The sequence below is a fragment of the Mya arenaria genome, chromosome 5 (assembly GCF_026914265.1).
Source record: "Mya arenaria isolate MELC-2E11 chromosome 5, ASM2691426v1".
Lineage (NCBI taxonomy): Eukaryota > Metazoa > Mollusca > Bivalvia > Myida > Myidae > Mya > Mya arenaria.
This window is the reverse complement of record NC_069126.1, coordinates 20,132,839-20,151,332: the sequence shown is the minus strand read 5'-3', so window position 1 is coordinate 20,151,332 and position 18,494 is coordinate 20,132,839. Positions and strand designations below refer to the sequence as shown.

The 18,494-nt window shown below is 35.0% G+C and overlaps 1 protein-coding gene across 1 annotated transcript; it reads left to right on the top strand.

The window, feature by feature from the left end:
* Positions 1-11,729: 11,729 nt before the first annotated feature.
* LOC128234465 (uncharacterized) lies at positions 11,730-14,534 on the top strand. The gene is made up of 4 exons (XM_052948717.1): positions 11,730-11,822; positions 12,554-12,651; positions 13,555-13,659; positions 14,242-14,534. The coding sequence occupies exons 2-4, from the start codon at positions 12,564-12,566 to the stop codon at positions 14,397-14,399; spliced, it is 351 nt and encodes a 116-aa protein (XP_052804677.1). The 5' UTR covers positions 11,730-11,822; positions 12,554-12,563; the 3' UTR covers positions 14,400-14,534.
* Positions 14,535-18,494: the final 3,960 nt, after the last annotated feature.

Genomic DNA, 18,494 nt, shown 5'->3' with positions numbered 1-18,494 from the left:
CGCCTTCCGGTGCACATGCGCATAGAAAAAATGTCGGTCTCAGGGGTGCATGTATTAAGTCATTGAATCATGTCTTCAACTGAAGCTTTTATCGGAAATAAATTTAAAATGCGTGATAAAAGCTTTAAATACAAGCACCCCTGGAACCGACATTGTTTTATATGCGCATGCGCACCTCAAGGCGATAGTACGATGATGAAAACACGACAGTACGCTGATGAAAACGCGATAGTACGATGATGAAACACGACAGTACGATGATGAAAACGCAATACTACGATGGTGAAAATGCGATTGTACGATGATGAAAACACGACAGTACGATGATGAAAACGCGATAGTACGATGATGAAAACACGACAGTACGATGATGAAAGCGCGATAGTACGATGATGAAAACGCAATACTACGATGGTGAAAATGCGATTGTACGATGATGAAAACACGACAGTACGATGACGAAAACGCGATAGTACGATGATGAAAACGCGACAGTACGATGATGAAAGCGCGATAGTACGATGATGAAAACACGACAGTACGATAATGAAAACGCGATAGTACGATGGTGAAAACTCGATAGTACGATTATGAAAACTCGACAGTACGATGATGAAAACGCGAAATCCCGATATAACGATGGTGAAAACGCTATGGAGCGATAGCTTGCCAATTGTTAATTTTTAAAGATGTTGATTTATTTGATAGTCTTTAAATTGATACGTGCCATTTTTCCAGGCGCTTGGCACTGTACTCGTTACAGGGGATTGTAAAGGGAACTTCTTCTTAACCGGATTTTATTTATTGTGTCCCAGATATTGGTGCGAATAGTTCCGAGGTAGATAATCCGTAGCCAAGACTTACACTTGACAAGGGAAGTAACTCGCATGGTAATAAATTATTAGGTATGTGCAAGGCTGCTTCCCTTAAAGTTGCACAAAATAGGATTTGGGTTTAGAGAACCTTACGTGTTTTAATACAAACAGAGCTAGCTTAATCGACTTTTGATTAATACAAGAGGTCACTTATCTTTAAGTACAATGACCATGCAATGTTGTCGTTTAATGTTTAGTGTAATAAGGTAGTTATAGACTCAAATATTGAATATAATCATAAAAGAAAATTCAAGTTAGAACGTACTTGAAAAGGAACATGTTTCTCTGTTTGTTTTTAAAGAAACTCACCGAAACAAATGATTTGTTGCGATATATTTTTAACAATAGTATTGAGAACATCAATCACGTCCTTGACACCTTTTCTTCTACATTATTGTACCGGACTTTGCTGATCCATTGTTTTTAAGAAAATGTGTTGAAAAATGTAATATACTTACTAGATAGTATCAGTAAGTGGTTCGATAATTGTTGTATATAGAAATGCTTTATAACAATATAATTCATCTCATTTGAATGTTGATATAATTGAAATGAGTAGACTTAAATATAAGTAAAGGTTACTGTAAAGACAAAGAGATGGCAGTCTAATTTATGTATAAGCGTTTTGCATAACATAAACTTCGAAAAGTTAAAATCAAAGAAACCATAATAACCCGCGTGATTTTCGCGGTATTTTAAGAGTAATGGTAGCCCAAATACAAATCGTATTCCGTTACCTGGATTTAAATCACACTTTAAGACGATGTTTTTTGAGATTATTTTTAACTTTATTTATATTCCGTTTTTTGAAAACTTAGACGTTGTTATTACGATTGAATAAAACTGTAAATTTGTTTAACTCCTCAGAGTATAAAGTCTGCTGGAGCAGATAAGCTGCTGAATGAGTAGTTTATTAAAGCTAGCGATATTTTAGCTGATTTTGTTACCGATACATTTAATAGAATCTTAAACTGTAATGGTTTCCCTGAAGCATGGAAAAAAGGATTATTGTTCCTATTCAGAAATACGGAGATGAAGAGGACGTTACGAACTATACTTTTTAAAAAACTTTTTTGTCTTTGAATGAGCCAATTTTTAGGTAAATGTCTGGAAACCAGTGATATAAGACTGCTGACAAAAGATCAGATCGATGTTTATTATATTTACGTTTGAAAGTTGCGCTTTATGGCTCAAAGCGTTACTTACACTTTAAGAAATAATACAATTTTCGGCAGTTTACTATTCAATAGAGATATATTCTATTGTGAGTTATCTAATATAACTGAATTGAATGCACTGATACCAAGATCAGTCGATTCTGGAACAACAAATTTTAAAAGTGTCAAAACTGACAATCTGTGAGGGTGCAGCTTAACTTTCTGTATATACGAAGGCGTGCTGTGTTAACTTTCTGTATAATTATACCGATTCTATATCAATGATAAAGTTAACCTGATTCTGAATCATAGGTACCGTCAAACACATAAATTGATACGAGAAATCCAAGCCTGTGTAGCACAAACACCAATAAACAATGATAAACGAAAGTATTAATGTGCATTTGTTGATTTCCGTTGATTTCCGTAAGGCATTTGATGTTGTCTATCGGAATGGTATTTGGCTTAAGCTTATTTGCTACGGCGCTTCTAGTAGAATGGTAGCCTATATACAATATAATATATGATGTCGTTGCTTCATGTGTCAGAGTAAATTCAGTGTATACCGATTCCTTTGAAAGTCATATGGGTGTAAAGCAAGGAGAACCACTATCTCCACTTTTATTTCTGTTTTTAATTAACGATATTTAACAGCATTTGGATAGCGATGACGTAGATGCTGTTACTGTAGATGATATTCGTATATTTATGTTGTTATTTTCATATACTGCTGATAGTCTGCAAACATTGTTAAATAATCTGTACAATTATTGTAATACATGGGGTATATCTGTCAATATTGAGAAAACTTGTGTTATGGTCTGTAAAAAAGGCAACCATTTTAAAAAAGTAAATTTATATTACGACGGCAAGAAATTAAATGTCGTTGATAAATTTACTTATCTTGGGGTAACGCTTTCTCGCAACGGTACTTTTTTGCAGGCTCAAAAGCATTTATCTCAACAAGCCTTAAAATCACCTTTTTCTCTTTCTAAATTATTTGAGCTTGTTGTGCTTGATAAAAGAGATAAGCTCAAATTGTTTGATGCATTAATTAGTGCAATACTTAATTATGGTTTGGAGCTAGTATACTAGTAATGTCGCTGTATACGGCCAATTAGCAAGATTTCCAATGAATGTTTTGCGAACAATACGTATTGTGAAATTCTGGTTCAAATTAAAGAGTAAACCTGATTCACTTGTATACATAGTTTATAATATAAAAAATGACCGTGGTCAGTATATTAATACATGGTCTGTATCTGTACAAAAAATGCTTAATGACCTCGGGTACTCATTCTTATTTGCACTTGATGTTGTATCACAAGCCCAAGTTGATAGTGTTGTAAGACGAATATATGATGTATATTTACAAGAGAGGTGTGATAGTATCAATTCATCACCAAAGTTAAATAGCTACAGAATTATCAAATCAGAGTTTGTATTAGAAAAGTATCTTTTATGTATTAAAATGATAATAATTGAATGATGATGACGAGGTTAAGATGTTCAGCACATTCTTTATTGATAGAAGAAGGCAGATCTAGAAATATTGAAGGGGAAAATAGAATATGTACTAAATGTAATATGAACTGTGTTAAAAATGAATACCACTTCCTACTTATATGTCCATTTTATCGTTATCTTAGGACATCCCACTTGCCTAAGTATTATACATGTTGGCCATGTTTGTCCAAGTTTGTAACATTATTGTCAACAACAAATGTAAATATCATCAACAAAACCGTAACTTATTTATATCAAGCTTTTAAACGGCGAGGATAATACTTTTCCATGTTAATACATGACTTAAATAATGCTTAATTATGAAGAGGATCTTATCAACCCATATAGTTTGCATACTTTTCTCCATAATATCATACTAAAATTATGCTGATTTATTGTAAATTTCACCACCATGCTTGTTTATTCAGTGTTATGGCAATGTATTTAATGTATTTGCCAATAAAATATTGACTTAACTTGATTGTAAAATCATAAGACCATTTAGTATTACATTTACTTTAATTAATGGTTTTCTTCGTGGTTGGAGACACACATTTTGCCGGTAAGTGGTACATATTTCAGCATGTTAAAGCGTAGACACAATGATATTACACTATTCTCAATCAGTTGACATCATAAAAAAAAATCAGTTGATGTCATAACCTTATGATTGAAAAAGGAAGACATCATGGAAGTTATTTTCGTTGTTGTCTTTTTTAAAGTATTGTAGAAGATAAATTTGATTTCCTACCTTTATATGTCCATTGCTTTAATGTATTTTAAACTGTATGCGTTAAGTATATACCTATCTTGAATTATGAACATTAAACCTTTTAAGCATTTTGAAAGCTGTTGTCATGTCAAAACAAATTGATAATAAAAATCTCTAATTATATACCACGCATTTAATTTTAGAAATGATTACATCAGCATTTATATTGTGTTAGCATCTGATTAATTTCATACACAACACATTTAAGCAGTTTATACATAGCAGAATTCGATTATCAGCCTATTGTACAGTTATGTATTCAATATTGTCAATGTGACTTTAAACTTGTTTTGTACCTGTTGTTATTATACATATATAAATATATGCATTGATGCAAAGTGATAAGACCAAATATGATAGTAAACGTTGTATTTCTCAACAATTTAGTTTTTGTTGTTTTTTACATTTCCTGTGAGTTTAATGTTTTGATGCTCAACAAGAGTGGAACAATTAGGCTGATATGCCCTTTACCAAGGTAATGTAGAGTATGTGGCTTACTGAAATAAATTATAATCAATAACAGGGATCAATTTAGGCGAATTGGGATATAATTCATCTTAAGCTGTACTCTAACACAATATTTGATTGTAAAAATTATTGGTGCTGATGAACGTACAATAAAAGTTATGCAGCGTAAACAACATATTTAAATAAACTATTTTCAATAACAAAACATTGTTACACTCTGTACATTTGAACATGTAATAAATGACCTCACGGAATTTGAAGCTTATCACTAATAAATCTTCCAAATACCCTCTGGGATTTAAAACAAGGTATTCTCTCCTTAGCTGACCTCTTGATGTTCTAGCCGCCTTCAGCTGCTGTAGGAAGGTCAGAAATTCAAATAAACAATTCCAGGTCATGACCCAAAATAAGAATACAACAAAGTCCATTGGCCCATCCCATAAGCCCATCCGACGAGCATAGCCCCGGTTTTCTAGTATGCCTCCAGTATGCCTGTTGAGTTCTTGTTTTCACTGCTCGGTGTAATTACCGACCTCTCACATTGCGATTGTTTCAATTCAGGTGGTTTGTCCTTGGTTGACTCTGTCTCATTGTAATCGCACGGAATTGATTTTGCAAACATTTTAGGCCAAGCAAATGGTAATTCATTTTTTGACTGTTGATAATTTTCCGGAAAATTTGCATCATTTTACGTAAATGATCAGCATGACAGAAACGGATATTTTGTCCACTTTTATTAAGTACATTACTGGTGCTTTTATTTTATGAACTATTCCTGGAAGCCATTTCCATTTTCTCCCACCAATTAATGTTGTTTTCACCAGCACGCTCTCTTCTTCAGAAAACATGCGATACGTTTTATGACATAATTGTCCTTCATTCGTTCCTGCTTTTTATCAATATCTTTCTCCTTATTTGGTCTAAGCAAGGTCAACCGGTTTCGTAATTGTCGTTTTAGAAACAAAACTGCTGGCGATTCTTTGGTAATTGGATGGGGGGGGGGGGGGTATTACGATAATTCAGTAGAGATTTTGCCAATCTGTTATTCAATGAATCATTTTCCCCCTTGTATTTTGTTTTTGTATTGTCAAAAAGTTGTTTTTTGAGAGCCTTTTTGAGAACCTGTAGCGCCCGTTCGGCTGCCCCGTTCGAACTCGGATGGTAGGCAGGAAACCGAGTATGTTTATTACTATTGTTTACCATGAAGTCTTTGAAATCCACATATGTATGCCTAGGATCATTATCACTAACTAGTTCTTCTGTTAAGCCCTATGTACTGAATAGTCCACGCAATTTCTTAATGTTTTTTGCACTCGTGGTTAATTTCATCGGCATGACCTCGATCCATTTGGAATATGAATCTATAACAACCAAGAAATTTTGTTGCCTGAATTCAGCAAAGTCGATGTGTTCTCTCTGCCATGGTCTTAAAGCCCACTTCCAGGGATGAAGCGGTGCTTTGTTTGGCGAATTTTGAACTGACATACATGTAGCACATGCCCGTACCATTTGTTCAATGTCCCAATCTATGTTTTCCTACTAAACATATCATCGAGCCACCGCCTTCATTCGGCACATACCCAGATGTTGATCATGCAACTCTTTTAATATTCTTTGCTTGAAAGTATCCGGTATAACAACGCGTAATCACCATAGTATAACTCCATTGTCCGTTGACAATTCATTTCTCCGGTTGAAATACAATTTCAGTTCCGTTTCAGTAATATGGTTTGGCCAACCATTCATTGTATACTCGTACACTTTGCTAAAAACCGAGTGTTTTCGAGCTATTTCTGCAATATCTTTGGCAGAAATGGGAATTTCCTCGACATAGGACACATTTCCCTCCTCTTCGATGTAACACGCGTCCGTACCGGGTACTGGTAAACGTGAGAGAAAGTCGCAATTTCCATGATCTGCTGAATTCCTGTACACAATGTCATACTCATACGCGGATAGCGTAACTGCCCAACGCTGCAAACGCGCTGCTGCCATAGTTGGAATACCTTTCTTCGGACCCAAAGTAGTTGTCAAACTTTTGTGATCGGTGATCAACGTAAATTTGCGTCCGTACAAGTACTTGTGAAACTTTGTACACCATACACTAGAGACAGTGATTCTTTGTGAATCTTGACTATAGTTTTTCTCACTGTCCGTCAGTCTCATAGAAGCAAAAGCAATAGGCCGCTCTTGCCCATCTTCCATTATATGCGATAACACTGCACCAATGACGTACGATGACAAATCGAAGGCTAACATCACCGGCAATTTTATGCCATAGTGAACCAATAAGCCAGAGTTCATTACCAGGTCCTTGCTTTCATTGAACGCCCTGTCGCAAGCTGCCGACCACGCCCATTTTTTCCCTTCTTTAAGAGATAATGAAGAAGATGCAAGAGTGATGCAAGATTTTGCAAAAATGACCGGCAGTATCCAAATAAGCCCAAATATGATTTCAGTTGAGTTACATTTTCAGGCAGTTTTTGATGGCATCGATTTTGTGTGGTCTGAACGCCATGTTTCTTCACAAAATGTCCCATGTTCACCACCTCGTCCTGCATAAAAACACTTATGTTTGTTCAGATTTATGTTGTGATCACTTAATCGTTTTAGAACTTCTCTCAAAGTGGTCAAATGAGATTGAATTTCGGCCATGAAATCAATATGTCATCAATTCTACACACCACATTTGGCATTTCAGCCAATACTTTGCCCATTACTTGTAAACAATCCCGTCTTTTTTCATGCGCTCAAATTTTCGTTCTACCGTTTCTTCAGTTGCATAAGGCACTGGTCTAGCCTTACAGAAGATTTTTGCTCTGTCTTTCATTCTGATATGCGCCTGGAAACCTTTAATTGGTAGATTCCGTGAACTTTCATTATTCCAGGTTTTCATACTCCTTTTTCACACGCTCCAATGAAATTTCTTTTGTGCTCTTCTGAACATGGAAAATGTCTCTCCAGTTGAGTGGGGTTTTTCTCCAGCCAATTTCTACCGAAAAGCGCTGGTCTCTTTCCTTTAGCCACTAACAGCGAAAGCTTATTTTTCAGGCTTTCATATTCCACAGGAACTTCGCATTGCTCAGGCAACTTGATTCTATTTCCAGAATATGACTTCAATTTTACATTTGTAGTCCTCAAGGGATACTTGCTAAGAACTTGTTCGTATATGTAACAAAGTCCAAGTTTCATAATTATTACATTTTATTTTTAAGTGAGTTCTATTTAATGTAAGGGAGAAAACAAGCAAATCAGCTTTGACTTTATTGGCGGAGTTGTCTTTCTTAGTAATTTTAAAATATCATTGCTGTGTGGTCATCTGTGACTATAATCCCTAAATTGACATTTGTGGTGGGAACACTGGATCATTCCGTCCTATGTTTTCAAGGTGTACACATCGTAATTTACTTTATCTGTAAGTGTTGAAATTGGCTGGAAAAGTTATTGAAGGTTAGTCAATTAGTTCTACTTCTAGAATCTAGTATTCCTAGAATATTATTTAATTGGAAGTGGTTTTGTTATAATTACATTTGAGCAGTTGTATCTAAGTATTTAGTAAGTTTGAAATTGATAGTTAAAATATTTCTAAAAGGACAAGACAGTGAATCAACCCTGCATGTTAATATTATAAGTAATATTAATAAATCCACTTATTTTAGATCTGCGGCACCGGTTGTATGTATCTGTCAGGGAGGATATAAGGGCAGTTTGGCCTACAGTTGGTGAGTTTGTTTATAAGAAATGCGATGTGAAATGTGTTTGTACCTGTTTTGTATATGATGTTTGAATTGTTTTAGTATGATTATATTACGTAAAAGTACGGCCGCTAGAAAATAGTAATAATTATGAGGAATATTGATTCTCAACGTATTATAGAAAATATACTGACTTAATTGTTAACTCTTGTGTAATATGCTTAAGTTGGTTTTTATGTACTTTCAGAGCTGTGGATTATTGATATATATAATAAAAGTACCTCTGGCGTGTTATCAAACTACACCGAAACCTAACAGCTGAGTAAGACCGTAATCATAGTCGTGGCCATAAGACACCACCATATTACATATATATCCTCAGAAACTATTGACACACTTACTTTATAGAGCTCCATATCAACTTGGGTACCTCCGAGAATCCGTGTCACAATGATTCTCCTTGCCGATGGACCCGAAGACGATGATTGATATATACCATTTAAGTCGCTCTCATCTGATGAAGTTTCCTCCCCGAGGTAACGTGTTTGCCGTTCTTTGATCGACGGACACCGTTTTGCTATATGTCCCTTGTGTTTACACTTATAGCACTTTTTTCCCTTGAATCGGCATTTTTCAGGATCATGTTTATCGCCACAACGGAAGCAACGTTTCGATGAACCCTTTTACCACTGTTGAGCCTGTTTGCTGCCTTTCTGTTGTTTTGCTGATTTCCCTCTGTGCAAAACGTTCACTTCAGATGCAACGACACTCAACGCTCCTTGTGGCTGGAGGTAGGCCGTGTCCCTTTCAGCCATCCCCATTGCAATTTGGCAAGCCTTGTAAAATGTCAAATTGTCCTCTGACAACTGTTTTCTTTGAATCAGCTCTGAGTGTTATCCACAGAAAAGCCGACCACGCATTGCATCATTTAAGAAGTCCTTGAACTCACAATGCGTAGCCAGTTTTTTTAGCGTCACTACATAGTCCAAAACTTCCCTCGTGTCTTTGATTACGTTTATTGAACTTTAAACGTTCCGAAATAACCAACGACTTGGGCATGTAGTCATCCGTGAGCGTCTTTGCTAACTGTTTTAAACGACCTGTCCTTTGGTAACGCCGGTTGAACCAAGTTCCGTAAGACATCATATGGCTCCGCACAATGACAGACAGTAACATTGACACCTTCTTGTCATTATGTGCCCCATTTGCACAGAAAAATTGTTTCAATCGTTCAACATAATTTGTAACACTTTCTTTGTCTGACCTAGATTCTCCCAATTTTCCAAAACTAGCCATGATAGTAATTTAAAGGTTATTCATCTCAAAATTAAAATCCAGTTTATTAATTTTGAAAGATTTTATCCTCGTCGCCAGATGTAATATCTTGGAACCAAAGAGAATCAACAAACCACAGAGTTTTAATATAGGTCTTAATACATTGCATCGCAAACATAAACTGCTACCATAGAGGCTTCTCTGACTTGGAAACACCAGGTAGTATCATATTACCACAGCAAATATAGTACAAATATGTTGAGATATTCGAATCTCTTTCAATAATGCTACTGAATTGTTTAAAAGTAAACTAAATTTTTAATACGTTTTTACCTTTATAAACTCAAATAAAAGGAAATATGTTCGTTAGTTAAAGGATCATCATGAAAGAACAAAGCTACCTTGTTTTCGCGAAGCGAATAGAAATGGACGGAGTAGTATGCCCGGTCAACCTGTTGGCAATTGATCATCTATATCATTTTTGGAAGAAACAAATGTTCGCTAGATATTTATTCCTTTAAGTGAAAATGATTGCGATACTGCCCTCAAAAGAAACCCGTTTCGAAGATATAACATTAAAGTGGCGCTCTCCATGGCGCTTGGACAATAAGAAAAGAAGGGCGATGGCTGCCTCCTTCCCGCCCCCGTTCGTTCGAGTAAAATAATTTAATTTTAATTTTGAATTTTCAATGATACCTTTTCAGATCATTACATTACCAAAACCCAATAAGACACAATGCGCATGCACGTAAACGTTATTCACTTTTCCTTCTGAAAACATTAAGGTACTACCTACAGGAAAACGAACATGGTCGTGGAATTGTTTTGCATCCTAAAATTTCAAAGCAAATGCAGGTATTTGTCAATTCATTTTGTTTAATGTCTTGTTTTGAAAAAAAAAGTTTAAAAAAAAAATCAGGTCTGAATTATTCGGCAAGGGACAGTATTTACATATATTAACCTGATGCCAGGTATGATAGCAACGATGTAGAATAAACAAAGTTTGTACCATCCTTCAAATTGTGTGATAATGTTGCATATTTGTAAATGATGTAAATTTTTAAACTAAAACATGCTGTGTTCATACCAAGATGTAAACTACAAACGAAATATTGATTTATTCATACACTCAACCACTATAGGTATAATATTTGATTCCCGACAGGAAACCGTTTGAATTATAAGTATTTATTTCTAACCATTTTGTATGTGTTGCGACTGATAAAAATCCTTACTCATCACTCTACATGGCAAAAAGTAAGGCTTATTTAATAAATGGAGAAACTAGATCTCTGCGTAAACAGACTAAATTGTTTTCAGTTTTTTTTCTTTCTTATTATGTTTGTTATACCGATTTATAGAAGCAATGCTAGATATAGTCACCAGGCGGAAGCTATTTTATTTAATATAAACACGTTTGAAACATATAAAGGTGAAGCAGCCATTGAAGGCAACTCAGATAGACAAGACATAACTTGGATATCTAAAATACGCTGGATTCAGTCGAATTTCAAACTTTAAAACACTAGCTCGCCATGGCTGATTCAGACAGCAATTCCTTCGCAACAAACATTAAACATATACAAGTACGAACGGCTGTCTTATTGGATCTTTTCATGATGTACCAATTTGACTTTTGAGGAAAAGAGTTGCAGCAATCAATCGTATCAACTAAATTGTAACCGATTCAGAGGGACCAAATAAACAATCCACACACTGTCTGCCAGATAAAAGCTATATCACGTAAAAGCGAAGAGCAAAAAACGTCTTTGAGAATACAATTTTGTATATATTGACCAAGATTAGGTAGACCGAAACCAGTCTAAGGCGAACTTGACAAATTTATATGCGTGCTTAATTTGGTAATATTTCAATATATAAGAAAGCAAATCTGCGGCCTTGAAACATGTCATATCAACGTCATCAATATCGTTCGGTAACCGGAAAAATAATCAGTTACCACAAAACTATTACCGGATTTCGTATGAATCACACGATCGCCTACAGGATTTTAAGCCTAAACTGTAAAGGTTTCAACACTTTCTTGTGGATTTTCGACAAGGAATAATCTCGGGTTCGTACCTTTTAATTAACATTTGTCCATGTTAATATAGCAGCTTTGTATGCGAACCTGCTTCTCTGCCAGGCTCCCCGGGTTTGATTCCCGGCCTGGACGCGTGGTGAACAAGCCGGACAAGCGGGTTTCCCTTCGTTTACTCGAAGTTTCTTCACGGCATTGACAAGTTTCTTGCGTGACATCGTGCTAACGACATAAATTCATAAATACAAAGTTGTAATAACTTGTTTCAACATTTGTAAAAAGGGAATAAGTTTAAATTAAAATGTGTTTTTAGTTATTCCCAAAGCAGCTTGTGAATCGAAGACTAGTTCGGCTAAAACGCGTTTGTGTCATCACCGGTAAACTTTACCGTTTCAATAAAATGCTAATAAAAGAGACACCAGTCTGGTTCCTTAAGAATCCTACGAGCGATTTCTTAGGAAATATTTTCCATAGTGCAATATTATTGCTGAAAGTCTCTCTTGATAGGATATCTCCCATTCATGAGGAAACGGACATGAGTGTTTTGAAATGAAATTTGCGCCATTTTTGTATGTTAATGACTTCACCTCTCAGGAAGTGGTGTTTTTTTAATATTGAAAAACAAATATCCACCCGAGAGAGGTTCTATGTACTAAATGTGGATATGCGGTGTCATTTTGAGTTTTATTATCAAAGTTAATGGTAACTGGTTGTAGCAGTAATATGCTTCATATTTCATGTAAAGCTAAAACCTTTTATTGAAGGTCAGCAAGAATGCGTCTCTTCAGCGTGGGTTGTGTCTGTGTGTTTGCCCTTTGCTTACTTGGGCTCGTCCAGTCCTTCGGGGAAATGGGTGGTTATGGTATGTATACACAGTGTAGTTTATATATGCAGTTTATTATAGGGCAAACCTAGTTATAGAAACTATTTCAGCATACTAGTAATCTTATTAATATAATTAAAGATATACTAATTCGTATCACTATTTCTTACCCATTATATTATTAAAACATGTAACAAAATCATTATAGCAATAGTTGTTACAATTTAATGAAATCATATATTTCAACCTAAATAAAATCGTCTTCGTTACATCCTATCACAGTATAGTTGTTGTGTTGGTTCTGTAAGTAATGATTTGCAGAACTGAAGATTAGAATTATTTATTTAAAACTACAACAGAAATGATGCACACAATTTCAACGAATACTATAATGTATGCAAATATATTTCAGGAGTTTATTTGTGATACTTAGTAGTGAGAATGTAACATTTGTACTTAAAGCTGCTCTCTCACAGATTCACCCTTTTTACAATTTTTTTTTGTCTTGGAAAGAACAATATTTTTACGAAAATATATTCACTCCAATGATATAAGATTGCTGACAAAAATCAGATCGTAGATTTTCATATTTCCGTTCGAAAATTAATGTTTTTATGGCTTAAATCGTTACAAACGGTTTAAGATAAATGCATAAAACATCAATGTTTGAACTTAAATGGAAAAATCGGCGATCTGATTTCCTGTCAGCAATCTTATATAACTGGTTTCCATGGATTTTCTCTAAAATTGGCTCGTTCCAAGACACAAAATAACAAAGATGTCAAAACTTTTAAATCTGTGAGAGTGCAGCTTTAAGCGTGACGGTTGTACAGGAACGCCTTCTATGAGAATGCGGCAATATGTGTATGTGTGTTAACAAAATGTACGATCTACATCGAAAAGAATCATTTATCTTTTGTATTTGTTTCTTTCCTCACGTAGGTTACGGTGGCTACAGTTTCGCGAAGAAGCCAAAAGACGTCACCTACCACATTCATAAGCACTATTCCACGATCAACGTCAACATATTCACTTACCTGATCTTCTGTGCGTATACATACCTCTAGGCTTTACTAAGGATTATGTTTTTAGCAGCAACATACATATGTACAGACAACTGTATTCCACAAATATTTAACTAATACTTACGACATGAATTGCATTATCATTCAAATGCTGATGCTGAGTGTTCGACATGTTAACTAGATAACTCTACCGCGTTAAAATCCATGAAGCTGCCAAGTAAGTATACTATGAAAATGCCAAGTTAGAATACTACGAGGCTGCCAAGTAAGTAAAGCTTGAAGCTGCCAAGTATAATTTGAAGCTGTTAAGTAAGCGTACCATAAATCTGCCTTGTTAGTATACCATGAAACTGCCAAGTTAGTATACCATGAAGCTGCCAAGTTCGTAAACCATGAAGTTTACAATAGAGCAGCCAAATTAGTTTATCACGAAGCTTCCAAGTTCATACACCATGAAGCTGCCAAGTTAATATACCATGAAGCTGTCATGATAGTATGAAACAGAACCAGTTAAACTAACATTCACATTCAATTACAGTAACAAAGCATTACTCTGGATGGGCATGTACCAAGTAAATAGTTATACTAGCAGTTTCATTTTCAGTCTTCCTGTTCATCTTCATCATCAAATTGCTGTTCACCAACAACACGAATGGCAAAAAGCACGTACACGTGCATCATTATCCCAAGGAGGAGAACCATGGCTCCTATGGCAACTCGTACGACCCTCACGGTGACACCGCCTACGATGGTCCACATTAGGTCGTTGTTCCGCAGGGTGTCGACTACAGGCGCTAACCATGTTTCAAAGACATCAAGATCTGAATTTGTGAATTTGAAAAATGCCTTGTAATATAGCATTTATGGCTACAATAAAGAAAACAAATCCGTTTTAAATTATCGGTTACTTATGTTTTGAAATTATAATTTGTCCAAAGATCTTTGAACGGAGTTTGGGCGGTAAGCAAATTTCGACAATTGATGTCCAGGAAAGTGAGATAAGTGATATAAGTAGCCATCAATATAATGAAACTAAATTTAAGGACAAATATACATAACCTTTGTTCAGCTCATTTTGAAAAGCATATATTCTTTCGCCTGAGGTATAGCTTCAGCGCAATTAAAACTGACATTTCCTTAAAGCCTATCCCCTCCAAATTGATATTTGAGCGACAAATATAGATATTCTTTCGCCTTAGGTATAGCTTGGGTACAATAAAGACTGATAATTCCTTAAAACATATCCCCTCCAAATTGAAATTTGTCGCTCGTATGACATTTACTAATTTGGTGTTTGCACTAAGTTGACCGATTAGGTCCGCGCTTTATGTAGTCACGAATAATTTTTAAATTATACCGACCATGTGAGTGTCGGGCGATGGTAATTGTCGCGGCTTTGTGGATATTTTATCAAACAAAAATGAAAAAGCGCCGAAACATTAATATTATAACACGTTTCGTTTAAAAACCAACAGAATGTTGATGTTTAGGTTGTTAGAATTACAAAGGACATAGCACAGAATAAGTTTACTGGGATGACCTCGTTAAGGTTTTTTATGCATACATATCAATAAAGAATTGCACCTTTTGGTACTGAATCTGATTGATTGTTTTTTAATTATGCACCAGTCAATTGGTAACCACGCCCCCAGGTCCGAGGATTAGCGCGGATCTTGACTTTCAGTCCAGCCAATCCCGGGTAAAAACCCCGTTCTGCAAGGACAAACCGCTGGTAAAATGTCCTCTATTTTTGTCGCGAAAACAAAACCACGACAATCACTCGTCATTGCGGGGCCACCTGGAAGGTAAAAACACGGCCCATTTCCCCCCGCCATCCCTGGTATACCCCAGCACGTGTAAACACTTTTTACATACGCTTGAGAACCCCGTGCTGAAGAAACAGTATAGTCTATAACCTCAAAGTTTCGCCGGTGATCGTGAAACAACTAATGTGGATAGTTAAAGCACGTGGCAGAAATGAACAAAACATAGGATCGTACAAAATCGGTACCGACGTATGACCATGTAGAGATACGAAAGGTATCACTTCAAAATTGGATACTTTAAAGCCCGGGAAAGGTCTCTGTGGAACGGCGGTTATTGCAGTCAAAGATACGCTATCTATGATTTTTCTAACATAGATCCCGAATTGTTAAGCGTAATTCTGATGGAATTGGTTCTATGATCGATCAAATGTAAAACAATGGGGTTATCGGTAAAAAAAATGTACATTATACGAGTATATGGTTAAAATGAGATAAACATTTTTTTATCCTAGACTGTGATGTCTTGATTGCATGTGCATATACCTACGGAGCGATAGCTTGTCAATTTCTTATTTTAAAGATGTTGATTTATTTGATAGTCTCCAAACTGGTATGTGTCATTTGTCCAATCGCTTGGCACTGAACTCGTTGTAGGTAATTGTAAAGGAACCTTCTTGTTAAAGGGAGTTTATTATTTATTGTTATAGATACGCCCCAGATATTGATGCGAATAATTCCGAGGTAGATATTAATCCGTTGCCAAGATTTTCATTGACAAGGGAAGTAACTCGAATGGTAATAAATTATTAGGTATGTGCAAGGCTGCTTCCCTTAGAAATACACAAAGTAGACAAGCTTACGTGTTTTATACAAACAGAGCTAGTTTAATCGACTTTTGCTTAATACAGGAGGTCAATTAACTTTAATTGATAGCTTTAAACTTGATGCGTTTAACGAGTACAGTGACCACGCAATGTTATCGTTTAATGTTTAGTGTAATACGATAATTATTATAGACTCAAATATTAAATAGAATCATAAGGGAATATCTTTAAACGTAGTTGAAAACAAACAATTTTCTCTTCGTGTTTTATAAAGAAACTCACCGAAATAAATGATTTGTTGCGTGATAATTTTATCAATAGCGTTGAGAACATCAATCATGTCCCTGACACCTTTTCTTCCACATTATCGAACGACGCGGAGCTGATCAATTGTTTGTGAAGAAATTGTGTTTTAAAATGTAATACACTTAGATAGCATCAGTAAGTGGAAAAATGTTGTACATAGAAATGCTTTATAACCATATCATTCATCTCATTTGAATGCTGATAGAATTTAAAAAAGTATACTTAGATATTTTTAAAGAGTACTGTAAAGGAGAAGAGAAGGCAGTCTAAATACATGTAAATGCGAAAAGTTTAAATCAAAGTAACCATAAGAACCCGCGTGATTTTTTACTATACTTTTAGAGTAATGGTAGCTAAAAAAGAAAAACGTTTAACGTTATCTGGATTTAAATCACACTTTAAAGCTGCACTCTCACATATATACCATTTTTACAACTTTATTTTTTGTCTTGGAAACAGCAAATGTTTGCATATATATCTGCAAACCAATGATATAAGATTGCTGACAAAAAATCAGATCATAGATTTTCATATTTCCGTTCAAAAATTAATGTTTTATGGCTTTATCCGTTACTAACGGTTTAAGAAAAATGCATAAAACATCAGTTTTTGAACTTAAATATAAAATCTGCGATCTAATTTTTGTCAGCAGTCTTATATAACTGGTTTCCATAGATTTTCGCAAATATTGGCTCGTTCCAAGACAAAAAAAAAAAAAAAAAAAAAAAAAAAAAAAAAAAAAAAAAAACACGCCAAAACGTTCAATCTGTGAGAGTGCAGCTTTAAGACTATGTTTTGTGAGATTTATCTTATCATACATGCCGCATGAGTATTTTCAAATAAGTCTCATGATTTTCCTGATATTGATCCCGTTTTTTGAAACTTTAGACGCTGTTATTACGTTTGAATATGTCTGTAAAGTTGTATAAAGTGTGCTGGAGCAGATAAGCTGCTGAATGAGTACTTTTTCAAGCTAGTGACATTTTAGCTGGTTTTGTTACCGATATAATCAATAGAATCTTAAATTGTTAAGGTTTCCCTGAAGCATGTACAAAAGGGATTAGTGTTCCTATACAGAAATAAGGAAATGAAAATGACGTTACGAACTATCGAGGTACAACTCTGATGAGCAACTTTGCCAAATTATTTGCTTGCGTCTTAAAGGGACTAGACTCCAGATGGTACCATATTTTTTTTAATCTGGTAACTAGTCCATTTTGAACAGCAGATGACTTACTAGGAAAATAATACCGTTAACAAATTGATATACATTTAAGAAAAATGAAAACTTTCGTCAGTTTACCTTTCAACAGAGATGTGTTATATTGTGAGTTATCTTATATAACTGATTTGAATGCATTGATGCTAAGATCAGCCTATTATGAGACCATATTTTTTTTTAAAAAGTGTCAAAGTTGACAATCTGTGAGGGTGCAGCTTTAACTTTCTATTTATACCAAGGTGTGCCGTGTTAAAGCTGCACTCTCACAGATATACCGTTTTTACAACTTTTTTTTTAGTTTTTGTCTTGGAAAGAGCAAATTTTTGCGTAAATATCTGCAAACCAATGATAAAAGATTGCTGACAAAACCTCAGATCGCAGATTTTCATATTTCCAATCGAAAATATTTTTTTATGGCTTAAACCGATAAATAAGGTATAAGAAAAATGCATAAAACATCATAACTTAAATATCGAATCTGCGATCTAAGTTTTTGTCAGCAGTCTTTTATAACTGGTTTCCATGCATATTCGCAAAAATTGGATCGTTCCAAGACAAAAAAAAAAAAAAAAAAAAAAAAAAAAAAATTGTCAATACGTTCAATCTGTGAGAGTGCAGCTTTAACTTTCTGTATATATACAGATTCTATATTAATGATAAGGCAAACTTGATTCATAAGTACCGTCAAACACATGTTAAAACGATGTGAGAAATCCAAGCCTGTGTAGCACACACACCT

What these genes read in the sequence shown, in the direction of transcription:
- LOC128234465 (XM_052948717.1), top strand. Translation starts at nt 12,564, where the DNA reads ATGCGTCTCTTCAGCGTGGGTTGTGTCTGTGTGTTTGCCCTTTGCTTA. An exon ending in CGGGGAAATGGGTGGTTATG is followed by an intron (nt 12,652 to 13,554) that starts GTATGTATACAC and finishes TTCCTCACGTAG; the next exon opens with GTTACGGTGGCTACAGTTTC. An exon ending in ATTCACTTACCTGATCTTCT is followed by an intron (nt 13,660 to 14,241) that starts GTGCGTATACAT and finishes TTTCATTTTCAG; the next exon opens with TCTTCCTGTTCATCTTCATC.